The sequence below is a fragment of the Pyxicephalus adspersus genome, chromosome 8 (genome assembly GCF_032062135.1).
Source record: "Pyxicephalus adspersus chromosome 8, UCB_Pads_2.0, whole genome shotgun sequence".
In the NCBI taxonomy this organism is placed as follows: Eukaryota; Metazoa; Chordata; class Amphibia; order Anura; family Pyxicephalidae; genus Pyxicephalus; species Pyxicephalus adspersus.
Window position 1 is genome coordinate 50322543 of NC_092865.1, and position 13838 is coordinate 50336380.

Below are 13838 nucleotides of genomic sequence, written 5' to 3' on the forward strand. Positions count from 1 at the left end.
AAGGATTAATAATATCTGTCAAATTATTTTAGGAAATTAATTCTAGGTTTGCTGGATCACCCAGGTTCACCCATGATAGTCTATCTTATCCAGTCTTGGAGAGCTTTAAAAAATCAGGCTCAATGTGTATCCAATGCATGCTTGCGTATATTGGGTGGGTTGTCAGACAATATAGCTACCTACACATGCTAGATAATTGCCCCTCAAGGTGAACGATCACATGGCAGATCACCATAGTCATTTCCTATGGGGAGTGTCTCCAGCATTCCTACTTCCCCTCAGACCCGATAATTGCTGTGTGCACAGTGCTCATTTGTTCTATGGTCAATGGAAACAATCACAAAATATTGTTTCCAGCAATATAAATCTAACGTGTGTACATAGCTTAAATCATAGCCTTCACCCGACAAAATGGAGAACTCCAGCTACACTAACTTAAAATCAAACTAAGCCAAACATAAAGGAACAACATAAAACTGTATCATGTAAACCAAAAATTCAGTGCTACATTAAAGGCCCACCCAGGCTGATTTTTAACACCACTCACTTCACTTTGCTGTCCAGGACGTCACACTTCGCTGATGTCATTACATACAATGCAGGAGAAGCAGTCCTGCATTGTATGAGAAGATGGTGAGGGCTGATTACATTCCGAAGTATTGGTCTGAGAATGGCGAGCACTAGTTGCCTTCTGACCCTTAGCTAGACAAAAATTAAACCCACTCAATGTAGAGGGGACTCCATTTCATGGGTACATTTAACAGCACCCTGCAGTTAGGCTTTAAAGTGTATCTAAACCCAAAGCCAAAACATTTAAACTTTGTTTTCCAGGTATCAGACAGATAATAAAATGCTTCCCAAGGTCTTTTTAAACAGATGAAGAAGGGGATGACATTTACAGGAAATCATTGCAGGGTTCACATACACTTTGATAAAAAAATATATAACTAAAGTAGGGCCAGTACTCCTAGTGAGGTGAGGCAGTACTAGCATTAATTATTGCAAAAGATCTTATTGCCATTTTCAGAAGATATGCCAAAGTTTTACAACACACAGATGTGGAAGCCATATTCACCAGGAATAAGTTATGTCATAGAGCCCAGATGCAACCACTTCCATAGGTGGAGCTGTTTTGTAAGAATGACATCCTAATGTAAGATAAAGATAAAATCTCATTGGTTATCCAGGAGGGCAGCACAGACCCGCTTGTAGTTTGAGGATCCATTTTGTGCTTAAATAAAGCCCAAATTTGTTTCATTTTTCAGATTGGAGGAAGTGATAGAAGCACTATTAGGTTCTTTTTGAAAGTGTCCCCAGCAGGAAGTGTGTAGCCCTCACTTCCTTGAAAGAACAGAAGCAGAGGCACAGACTAACAAAATACAAGAAAAATAATGTGGAAGGGTTAAATCTTTCGTCAAATCATAATTACTATCTTTGTCCTCTGTTCCACAAAAAAACACTCACCTATAAGAAATAATGTGACACTTTCTTAACAGGGTAAAAGACAAAATAGAAAGTATTTACTCTTCCCAAGTCTTTCCAAATCTATACACACACTCAGGCTGGAGTTGGGCTTTAACAAACAAGATATAAGCCAATACTTGTCATTTCTGCAGAAACATGGCTGAATTTAAACCTGGCCAATAACTGGCTGATCTTTTTATGCTGTTGTAAGTGTATGTCTGGGCAAAAAAAAAAAAGATACATGTCTCTGCAATATTTGCTTATTTCCCCAGGTTTTTGCATTGTTAAAAAAAATTGCATCTGCCAGAAATCCACTGAGCTCCTGATTTTCCTAATAGAGATGTTTTTTTTTTTTTTTTTTACTTTGATTAGAAATACACTTTGATGAAATATGGTAAATGGTATACTCTCAGACCACCTCAGTCTACTGCTGCACTGCTGTACAGTGGGCCAAGCTCACCAGACCAGCCAGGCTGTGACAAAAATCCTTCACTATATTCCTTTTTCTGAAAACGAATTGTCTTCTAACATGATTGATACATGATCAGCAATTTGAGTTTACCTAGTACAGCCAGGTGCAATAAAGCTCCGTCACTGCCCATGGCACGGTTTTTCCTTGGCATACAACAAGGTCTTGAAGCCTTTTGTAGATCAGCCGTTATCGGCGCCTAGAGCTCTGGGACCAGGAAACAGAAAGGGCACTGTACATGCACATTTCCAGGAGACCAGCAATATGGAGCATGAGGCAGGTGAAATGAGGGGGAAACGTCTGCAGTGGAGACTAAACTAGATAAACGGCAGCATAAAATGCAATCAGTGCCATGCAGACTTCTTATATCCCGGCCAAGACCTGCGGGCCGACATAGGAGTTGTCTGGACCCATAATCCTCTGGGCCTCATATCCATTAACACTTTCTTTTAAAGAAGGTTGTAGCAGCATAAAAGAAGACTCCTGTCTGTCCTATTTCCATGGGAGTTACTAAGAGCCAGCTTTAAGTAAAAAATTATTTTCTATAGAAATTTGCTTTTTTGGGGGGAAGGGGGGTTGGTAGCAAATCTGAGAATCCCCTGGTGGAAATAGGAGAGTTGGAATCATATTTTGTACAGTTTAGTGCAACTGTACTGAGCTGCCTGCACTTAGGAATTTATAGCTTTCCAGCGGTCACTGTCTATGCTGTTGATGCTTCCAATGTGTGGCATGGATGCCACATCGTCTAGGTAGGCAGCCGTATCAATTTGAGTGTTGTAGTAACCCGAATCAACGCCATCTTTCCTTGCCACAGCATAGGGATGGGGGAGGTGGACGTCAGTATCATCTGGTTCATCCACCTGAGACTTGTAGGAGAAGAGGATCTTGGGCTCTGACCTGGAAAGAAAAACCAAACAAAGACATTCAATTACTAAAAACTAAAATCATAATAAATCAAAAACTTAAATTGGGCCCAGCATCTGCTTACCAAAAAGAAGAAGCAGGAGCTCACAAGCCAAAAATGTCTACCACCATGCCCATAAATATTAAAGTCCTGTGCCGAGAGGTGAGAGTCAGGGTACAGGATTTCCAGGGTGCCCTATTGCAAAAGATACATTTTTAATACATTTTTTATTATTATTATTATTATTATTATTATTAATGCATCATAAAAAATATTTAACATATACTTCAGCTTGCTATTTTTTTCATTATTTCATCCAACATCTAGAAATCTATCTTCACATTGATCAGCCAACCAGCAGAAATCAGGCTCTTAGTCACAGCTTAAGTTGGCTTGCTTTTTTTTTCATTATTTCATCCAACATCTAGAAATCTATCTTCACGTTGATCAGCCAACCAGCAGAAATCAGGCTCTTAGTCACAGCTTAAGTTGGTTCTTGTAGTTGCCTTTGCAAGGCACGATGAAAACAGAAATGGGGGGTTTGATTAGTAAACAACTCCATGTGATCAGTTAGGTTTCTGGTCATTATTTGAATAAGTGCAGCACAGTCTTTGAACTGGGTGCCAGCACTGCTGAGGGCTTTTAGTTCCATCATAAGGAAAGTTAATCAAGAGACTGTGGATGAAAAGCAGTTACCAAGCTGGTAAAACTGAACTAAACCCTGTTTTTTTGACAGCTGGAAAGTGCAGAAGCAGTACAGCACCGCTAGCAAATGGTATATTTATAAGTCAATAAGTAGATTGATGCACCCTAGCATGTTACCTGTGTGACAGAATACCCAAGTGACAGAACAGCAGTGATTGCAAGGACACGCTTCACGCTGGATTTACTTTCAAGGTGACCTGAAAAAAAAAAATTCCTCTCTATCAAGAAAAGAGATCGTTCATCAGCACAAAGGTAATATTAACAAACCTCACTCTAAATCTGGTGAGACCGGTAGTCAAAAGCAAACACCTTTTAATATTAATCTAAAGTATGCAGCAATGAGACTCAAGGTAGAGGAGTGCTAGGGAACATGAAGGGAACAGCTATTTTTCATAAGTAATTCAGACAAAAAAACATTTTTTAGGGTAATGCTTTGGGGCAATTAGGCTTTCTAGAAGTAACTAAGAAAATCTTTAATTTTTTGATTTTAGGTCCAATTTAACTTGAATGGAAACATGCAACTTAGCACACACCTAATGCATAATGTTGGGCTTTCTTCAGCTGTATTGCTGTGGGAGAGGAAGAGCTAAAACATCACCCCATGACTAAGTAATTTCTCAAGAGTCCTGATGCAGGTAGTAGACTGTGAGGAGCTCACACCATTCACTAAATGTAATGTGAACATATCAATACAAAAGAGGAACCATTACAACTGTGCAATCTGAAGGGAATACTGGAGAATAGACTAATGCCCATGGATAAGTTAATATTGGAATCTAGTAACTAGTAGTTTCTTACAAAGCGGTCATCGATGATAGCCTGCAACATATAACGCAGTACTAGCAAGATCTATGTATCTATAAATATTTCCTTTTAAAAAATGTATATAGAATAAGATAAACTCACCAAATGCCAAGCCTAGAATAATGACACTGAGCTCAATAGCCAGCAGGAAAAACCTGGTGATCTCCCACAAAACCTAAAACAGTAGAAAAAAAAAAAAAAAGTGCATGACATATAATATCATACCACCAGCTGAAAAGAGAACAGTCATGCCTGACCATATCTTTGAATTAGGAAAACAAATTTATGATAAAATTCATATTTTCCCCAATTTAACTTTACTTAATAAAGGATGACAAGGTGTAAAAAGTAAGATCCCCCCCGAAGCTTATGCTGGAATTACAAACATAATCCACCAGTTCCTTAATATGCATACCTCTATCCAATAACAAAGTCCAAGGTTCCTAATATTTTGAATATGTTATACACACTTATGAAGCTAGGTAGTTAACAGTGCAGCAGGTCAAAACTAAGGGAAGCCTCTCAAAAAACAAAGAAAGTGAGCGCAGGTTAAAGCCCATCTTCACTATGCAAAGCCAGTGCCACCCTCCCAAATCCCCAAGGGAATCTACCTACTAACTTTTGCTTACCTCAGAATAAAAGTGTAAAATGTGCATTGTGCAGCAGAGGTTTGAATACCTATACTATGAACTAACAAAACCAAAGAAAAGAGAGATTTGAGGAAAGAAAAACCATACCATTATTAGGAAATATGTCAGAAATATTTTGTTGGACATCTTCCTTGCCTCTCTTACCAATATAGCAGGTTACCAACTGACATAACACTATTTTCCCTGCTGCTGACTGCTTCTCACCTTATCAGTGACAGTGGCGACACTGGAGGAGCTCACAGTCATTGACACAATAGCTCGAGTGATCCCTACTAATGCCACCACAAACACCTGCAAAAAAAAAAAAAAGACATAAACATGAGGTTATACTACACGTCATTCAACACCAAGAACTAAATTGAAGAAAAAGTGTGCAGCACCTCGCTGCAGTGATCAATAGAATAGAACAGAATAGGAGCGCAGAGTCTCCCGGGATACCTACGTCAGGCATCCTGGGAGGCTCTTGGCTGCTCCTTCTGCTCATGCCCTTTCTTTAATGGAAGAAAAAAAAATGTCAATCTCACACACACACGCAGGGAGTTAGGCATTTTTTTTCCCCCTAAGTCACCCGATCTCGTACTGCGTTCGGGTGACGTACAAAGTAAAACTTGGAAGAACACACCAGGCCGAAGGATACCAGGACGACGCAGGACCCAATCGAAGAAACCTCCCAAAGGATTGACAGATCTGCGGGATTAAAGGTGGGTTTTTTTTTTCATTTGACTTTAATTACACTTTCAAGTGTAAGTTGGTTATGGCTTCTCATTGCACCCATATTATGTTGGTAACAGTATGAATAAAAAATCCTTAGTTTTTGGGAGTTGTCATAGACATGAAGATTTCTCCTGATTCAATCATACTGAGTTTGATGGTAAAGAAAAAAAATGAAATCAGTCTTTTTGAAACACAGCACACCTTAACAACACACTTACCAGGATATAGAAAGTAGTGAAGATGGGACTTGACGTGACTCGGATTTTGGCTCTAGCAGATGGTAGTTTCCACAGCAGGAAGGCAAAGAAGAGAACGTTGGGAATTAGAAGCATCAGATCCCAATACCGTACCCTGCCAAAGGAGGAAGAAGTAAAAGGAACATTGTCAGATATCTCATTCTAAAGAAAGTGCATAAATCAGCAGAATGTGAGAACTCTTTGTGTGCAGCTAGCAAAGTCTGATTACTGTGAGTTTCTGCAATATGGGAGAAAGAGAAAAAAAGGGAGAGAAAAAGCCTGATTAATATTATCTTTTTTTAAATGGTGCTTTGTGCCTGCTGTGGTTTCTTTCTCCTTCCCCTACATCAAAACTGTCCTGTAGTGACATAGGAGGTGGCAGAAGAAACCACAGTGACCAGAAGTGGGTCAGGAATTAGACACACTTGAGATTTCAGTTGCTGAATTTTTTTTACCAAATAAGAGTTGGAGGTGGGTATCAGCAATTGAGCAATAGAAGCCTCTGGTTTTTTTTAAGTAGATCTAAACCCCATCACCTAATTCTCACAAAAAAATTACCATAATAATGTAATTAAAAAAGGCCTTTTTAACCGTTTTGAATCTACAAATTTCAGTAAAATAATACTTGGGCGCTGCCAAGAAGGTCACCCTCTAGTTACTTCCTGTTGTAATGTGACAACTGTATCCCAATTGTGCTCCTGCGTTATCACACTGTCACATGCTTCCCCGGTGAAGACTAATAGCGATCATTCCTGCCCCGATTACACAGGCAAAACCGAATGTTGTCACCATCAGGAAGCCAGTTTAAAAGTAATATTGTGCAGCTGACAATGAAGAAAATACACAGAGAGGAAGTGTCTGAAAGTAAATGAAGGAAAGCAGCACCAAGCTGACAAAAACTAACAGTGTCTGAAGAAATAAAAACATGGTGACACACAATGATTTAGCATCTACAAAATTATGTACTAAAAAATGAAATTAGTGGCGTGAAACCCACAAAAAAAAAAAAAAAAAAAAAAAAAAAAAAAAAAAAAAAGATAAAACATTCCCCTCCTTTTAAGCGTACATACCTGGAACTTCTGATATCTTCATACAAGATGACCAGGCACATATGTGGCATGGTCACATTGGGACTGATGACCCCAGGCTCTGATGTTGGGTACATGGATGGGCTGTATGGAAGAGTGTAGGCGGCAGAGGTCACATTGGAAACTGTTGAGCTGTTCTCGGTTACAGCGGACATCCTGGATTCGATAGAAGCAGGACACAGCGTATGGGCATAAACAGAGTAATCCTCCAGTCTTCACTTCCTGCCGGGATACAAGAGTCAGTTCACATGAGATAAAATTGACCAATCACAAGACAATTAACTCTTCACCACCAGCATTTTAGGTCTATTCTATCTTTAAAACCACAATGAATTAAAGTGAAACTGCAGCGCATCCAGTGCATCAAGTCTGCTTCATACATTGCAAGAATAATCCATTATTTGATTTAGGATTAGTTCACATAAATGGTAGCAAAGCAAATGCTGCTTCTCATCTACATGTAATAAGCCACATACAATCAGGTTTACAAGCACAGACATTTTTATAATGGCTGACTGAAGATTCATTTCTTAAATGAAAATCAATTAAAAAGAAACCTTATAAAGTTCAAAAATTCCTATTTTGTAATAAAACTATAAAAAATATTACCCACAGCTTCTATTCAGCAATACTCCCTGCCTGCAAGATCGATTGCTCAATTGCTTTGCTTTGTGTAGTGTTTGACATTCTTTTACCACTTAAAGAACCACTACACATAGAAGTTGGTTTACATAAGTGTTGCTTATAACTTTCAGGAATGTAGAATTCAGTCAAAGCAGAGTATTAAAGCTGGTCTCCAGGCAAATAATAAAGACAAACATTAATCCATATATAAAATGGGTTTGTTTAAAGGCAAAAAGTGTAAAGACCTTAAGGTAGAACTAAAAATCCTTGTGTAAGAATTTGGCATTGCGCAAGTCCTTGTTGTTCAACGGACAGATGTTGTTCCTTCTGCATTAAGTATTCTTACCTGTCTGATCGCTGCCCATCTGTCAAAATTTGCTGAGCTGTGCAGGATACCCGGTAATTCAGGGGATTATATTCAGTTACTTCATCCTGGCCCAGCCAATCAAGATGGCAAACAATCAGAAAGCACAAGAGAAGAAGAAAAAAATGGCAGCGCCCATGATGGAACAGGGACAGATGAGCATTCCAAGGGTTTAGTTCTTCTTCAAAGAGGAAGTAAACTGAAAAATGGTCAAAACAAAAAAAAAAAAAAAAGAAATACACTTACCTTCAATCCCACAGCACAGTCAGTTGGTCCAGAGGTGTCTTCCACAGGGTCCTGCGACGTCCTGGTATCCGTCTCAGAGACGCACCAGGCGCCACCATCTTCGCCTCTTCATCCTCCGTCAGCCGACCGATCGGGTGGCGTAGGTTGGAGAAAAACTTGCCGATCTCACTGTGCAATTTTTTTCCCTTTTCACGAAAGGGCTTCTTCTGGATGCTCTGGCACATGCAGAAGGAGCAACCAAGAGCCTCTTGGGATGCATGACGCAGGTATCCCGGGAGGCATGACGTAGGTATCTCGGGGGGCTGTGCGCTCCCATTCCTATTTCCATTCTGTGCGCATCCCAGAATTGCAGGGTGGCGCTGCACTTTTTTTTTTTTTTTTTTTTTAAAAAGGGTGTTGCACAAAAAAAACACAAACAGAATTTTTACCTAACATAAAGGGGTTGTCTAGCCTTTCATGTAAAGTGAAAATTCTGAGTTTAGGTACACTTTAATCGGACATTTGATGCTGAAGCAAACAAATATATAAATAAAACCGGAAACAGGTCTTCTGTCCTTCCAGAAAGGGCTGTGCTGGGTGGTAAAGATCTCAGAATAGAAATTAACAAAAATATAAATCTTTTGAGGGGTGACAACCCCTTGTATGTGTTGATCTGTGCATCTAGCTGGAATTCAGCCTTGGCAGGTCAGCGGCTCCCTTAAATATATTTCCTCTGTATAGTTAGTGGTTTGCCGGCAGGTCAGATTAAAAAGTCAGCTGTATATTTGGCAGAGAGGAATGTATATTTTCCAGAACTCAGCTGACTTCATGTCCAATCACATACATGAAAATCTGCCAACAGTCATTCTTGTTGTACTGTCTGCCAAGAAAACAGCAACAGGCTGCATGACACAGGGCAAAAGTCAGATATATTACAGCAGATCTTTTATATTTCTGTTTGTGTTCAGTTTACAGTCAAATATAAAAGGTGGCATTACATAAACATATTAGAAGGTGTATCATCATATCTATGTAAACCCAAATCACTATAATCTCGAAAATGTTGATATCATGTACAAATACCGATCAAAATGCATGTGAATCATGTGTGGAAAACTGTGTGGGAAAGAAGAAGTCATCAAGGAAGAAGTGAAAGAGAAATAATGTTGTTGTGAAAATTCCCATTCCAACAGGTATTTCAAGTAAATGGGAAATGAAACTATCAACATTCTATCATTTGCCATCAATGATTTACAACACTGTGACCTGATAGGGTGGAGAGCTGGAGGTGATAATGATAGGATGATGATATAAGAATATATAATCTGTTTATATTTCACCAGAGGGACAGCCCTCATCTCACCTAGAGCCCCCAATCAAAGATTCCCTTGTCCTACAGACGCTGTCTAGTCTTTTGTAACCGCCCTATGGACACCCTGCTTTATAAACCAGTCTCCAGACCAACACAACTCTCCTCTTTAACAACAGAAGACTTCTAACTACCCCACCATCTCACACTGGTCTATCCTCTACTGCCCCTACTGCCCCGCCACTCCACCCCTTGATCCCTCACCAGACTATTGTGTCCTCCCCCTCACGCACAAAGTCTATTCGGCAATCCCCTTGGTACCACACTGGTCTATTCTATACCCCACTAGTAGTCTTTCTACGAGTTTCAGGAGGTTCCCAAACTAATTCTGTACATCCGCTCAGCCCCACACAAATATAATATGTGCCCCCCGGGTCCCTCAGTGATCTATTATTGACCCCACCTGGTCTATTCTGTTCTGTGGGTGTCACACTGATCTGTTTCCCCCTCGCTCGGTGCCCCAACAAGTCTGCTGTACACCCAGCTCTATATGCCCCAATATACCCCTATTACACAATCATTACTGCCCCACTAGACACAAACTAGAACGCATTACCCCGCTTCTACACCCCAAACCCCCCGGATGCCCCAGACCTTCAATGGGGTCACAGAACACCTCTGAGCCCTTCCTCTGTTTACATCCCCGCCCCTCTCATGTCCCCGTTACTTCTCTATACCAGGCGTACATGTCAACCTCCCCCCCATATGCTCGAATTACCCACCTGCTTGTCAGGAATCTTCCACCGGTACCGGGGGCCCCTTTCGGTCTATCCCCGGGATTCTCTCACACCGCTAATCGATGACTCGGCAATCCTCCAACAACCCTGCCGAGCTCCGACAGATGGATGCAGCCGCTTCCGGATGACAGATCGCAGGGAAGGACATCCCTTTTTACCGCTGCGGCGGAAGCATCAACGCCGGCAATGGTAAATAGGGGAGCAACTGCAAGGGGGCGGGACCGGAGCTCCGGTAGTTCCTAACCGTAACAGGGGGCGTTAGGCCGGAACAAACTACCTAAAGGCCAGAGTTTGCCAATCCCTGTCTTGCGGGAACAATTTGAAGCATTCAAAGCCGTTTTTGCACATTTTGAAGCTGCACAGAACTTTTTGGCTAGGTTAGTGATTGAGGATGAAACCTGGCTCCACATCTATGAACCTGAAACCAAGGAACAATCAAAGAAATGGCGCCACAGCGGGGTCCCAGCGGCCAAAGAAGTTCCGAACCTATAAATTTCCGGCCAAAAAAGTCATGGCGTCCGTTTTCTGGGACAAAGACGGTATTCTGTTGGTGGACTACCTACCTCAGGGCTCTATATCACCGGACAGTATTATGCTAACCTCCTGGACCCGCTGAACGAGGCAATTAAGATGAAATGCCGTGGAAAGTAGACCAAAGGGATCCTTTTTTTGCAGGACAATGCACCTGCGCACACGTCCAACATTGTGGCTGCCAAATTGAACACCCTGGGTTTCCAATTGGTCCACCATCCCCCCTACTCACCTGACCTGGCCCCTTCAGACTATTATCTGTTCCCAAATTTGAAGAAACACCTTAAGGGGCAACGTTTTGAGGACATTTCTGACGTCAAGGATGCTGCTAAGAGCTGGTTTACGGCCCAACCAAAGGACTTTTATTTGAACGGTCAAGAAAAACTGCAACTATGCTGTACAACGTGCATCAGTCTCGGGGGAATATGTTGAATAAATGTGTTATTTCATAACTCTGGATCTCTTCTTTCTGGGCAAAGCCAGGAACTTGTCAGCACCCCCTCGTACAATGTCTTAATGGATCCACATGCTTTCTCAAGACCATTTGGGTGTCCCAAATTCACTTAATTCCTACCCCTTGCAAAGCCATGCCACAAAAGATTGCTGGAGAAGTTAAAAGGGAACTTTTTAAATTGTTCTCATCTGTGTCATGTTCCTACAGTCCACATGACACCCTAATTATTTTTGTTACAATACTATGTTTATTGAGTTTCTAATTAAAGTGTAAGCTCATTTTTACTTTACATAGAAGGGTAGACAACCCATCTATACCATCTATATAAAGTAAAAATTTTGTTTTTTTCACCAACACTTAATGGGAGCGCAGAGCCTCCTGGGATACCTACGACACGCATCCGGGAAGGCTCTGGCTGCTCCTTCAGCATATGCGGTGATGTTGGACATGTGCAGAAGAGGCATTTTTTTCTACCAAGGAGAAAGAGATGCTGATCCCACACATGTGCAGTGCTAGATCGGGTGACGAAGTAAGAAGACCAAAGAAGAGGAAAAGACTGAAGATGGTGGCGCCCAGTGCTTCTTCTGCACCAGGATGAATAGGAATTCCAGGACAATGCGGGACTGGATCATGGGAAAGACCAGCACCTTGGAAGGATCTGCAGGATTTAAGGTAAGTGAGATTTTTTTTTTTTATTTTTAGTTTAGTTCCGCTTTAAGTTGCAGTGACTGGTGGCATAAAAAAGAGGAACTATACTCAAAAAAACAAAAACACGCTTACCTTCAATCCTGCAGGGCAGTCCGATCACTCCGGGGGTATCCGGCATCGGGCCCCGCATCGTCTTGGCATCCGTCCTGGGGGCCGGTGCTCCCGGTGCCACCATCTTCGTTGTCTCTCTTGGGTTCTTCATCTAAAGTCACTCGACCCAGGTGTAAGATCGGGTGACGTTGGATGAAAAAAAAAATTTGCTGTTCTCACTGCACATGCGTGAGAGCGGCACATTTTTCTCTTTGAGCAAAAGAGGTGCCCAAGAGCCTCCGGGGATGCCTGATGTAGGTATCCCGGGAGGCTTTGTGGCTTTGCAGCCTAGGCGGCCGAGAAATAGGGGGCGGTGCTGCACCCTTTTTTTTTAAAAAAAAAAAAAGGGTGTTGCACCTAAAAAAATAAAAGATTTTTTTTACCTTACATAAAAGGGTTCTCTACCCTTTTATGTAAAGTGAAAACTCTAAATATAGGTACACTTTAAAACTTTAAATGTTGGAATCTCTCTACAGGTCTCCTTTCAGTTCCTATTAAAACAATGACTTGTTGTGCCACCTAGTGGCCAATCATCAAAAGTGCACAATTGTCACAAAAGGAAATGAATAGGAAATAAACTAATATTATGAGCCAATTGACAGGGGATTCATTTATAAAAAGCGCCCTTATTATTATTGTATCTATTGTAAAGAACATCCAAGGATCCCATTTAAATACAAATTAGCAGGGTGTTACTTATAGAAAAATACTGTCATCTTTTATCAGACTCAATTTATAAAAGTAGTAATTAGCTTTACCAGTTGCCGCTTTTATAATTCGTTCTAATGACCTAACTTATTAAAGCTCTCCAAGACTGAAAAACGTAGACTATCATGGGAGAACCTGGGTGATCCAGTAAACCTGAAATTGATCTAGTTTAGGATTGAAAACATGTGTCATCTATTGTTAAATGGTTTTAAAGAAATCTATCCCAGGTTTGCTGGATCACCCAGGTTCACCCATGATAGTCTATTGTATGCAGTCTTTGATAGCTAAATTTATCAAGCTCTAAACCTATGGTTTATCAACCCTATTGTCATAATTTAGGTCACTTAATAGTGTCTATAACTTCTAGAAGCCTCATCCCCAGGCCCACGTTCAGATTTTTTTGAATTTAGTGTTATAAGTGATGATCAAGGTTTTGAAAGTTGCAAAAATAACATTTTTCTGTTATCCATTTTTTTTTATAAACTAGCCACAATATAAAGCAGAACTTATTTAGCATTTTAGTTTATTAAAGCTGAACTCTTTGATATGAATTTATTTTCTTTTATATTGATTCCATTTGACAGCTATGCACTTTTAAAATTGGTCAGTAGGTGGCAGAACGAGTCATTGTTTTAATAGGAACTGTTCCAGTTGCCATAGAGGAACCGTCTGGTTGTTTTTTATTTCTAGAGTTTAGTTCTGCTTTATGTAAGGTGAGAGCCCAGGAAGCACCTGCAGCCTATACTACTGATGATGTTCACAGAAGGTTATCATATTTATATAATCTATAATAATACTATATAGTAATGTCACTCGCTGCCTTCTCCATATTTGAAATTGGCACATGCCCTTAGTTCATAAGCTCCGCCTCTCGCTTTCATAGAACCTATGAAGGAGCGTCCCTGGACACACCCCGCCCCTTTCTCTAAAACTTATTCGCCTTCTCTTACTTTGCAATAGTCTATCACTAACCAATATTTACGCCCCGCCTCGT

General features: G+C 40.7%; 1 protein-coding gene across 1 annotated transcript; it reads right to left on the reverse strand.

Annotated features, from left to right (window-relative positions):
- Window positions 1-819: 819 nt before the first annotated feature.
- Window positions 820-10494, reverse strand: TPRA1 (transmembrane protein adipocyte associated 1). Its single transcript, XM_072421203.1, has 8 exons — window positions 10339-10494; window positions 7017-7256; window positions 5929-6061; window positions 5201-5287; window positions 4449-4521; window positions 3660-3739; window positions 2896-3032; window positions 820-2830 (listed from the first exon to the last, which is right to left on the reverse strand). Exons 2-8 carry the CDS (start codon window positions 7187-7189, stop codon window positions 2602-2604), a joined length of 912 nt encoding a protein of 303 aa, XP_072277304.1. The 5' UTR covers window positions 7190-7256; window positions 10339-10494; the 3' UTR covers window positions 820-2601.
- Between the last annotated feature and the right edge of the window lie 3344 nt (window positions 10495-13838).

Excerpts from the sequence above, each read along its gene's own strand:
- TPRA1 (XM_072421203.1), bottom strand. The coding sequence starts at position 7,189 with ATGTCCGCTGTAACCGAGAACAGCTCAACAGTTTCCAATGTGACCTCT. Across the intron at positions 4,522-5,200 it reads TCGCCACTGTCACTGATAAG|GTTTTGTGGGAGATCACCAG; the intron begins GTGAGAAGCAGT and ends CTACTGTTTTAG. Across the intron at positions 3,033-3,659 it reads TTGGGTATTCTGTCACACAG|GGCACCCTGGAAATCCTGTA; the intron begins GTAACATGCTAG and ends CTTTTGCAATAG.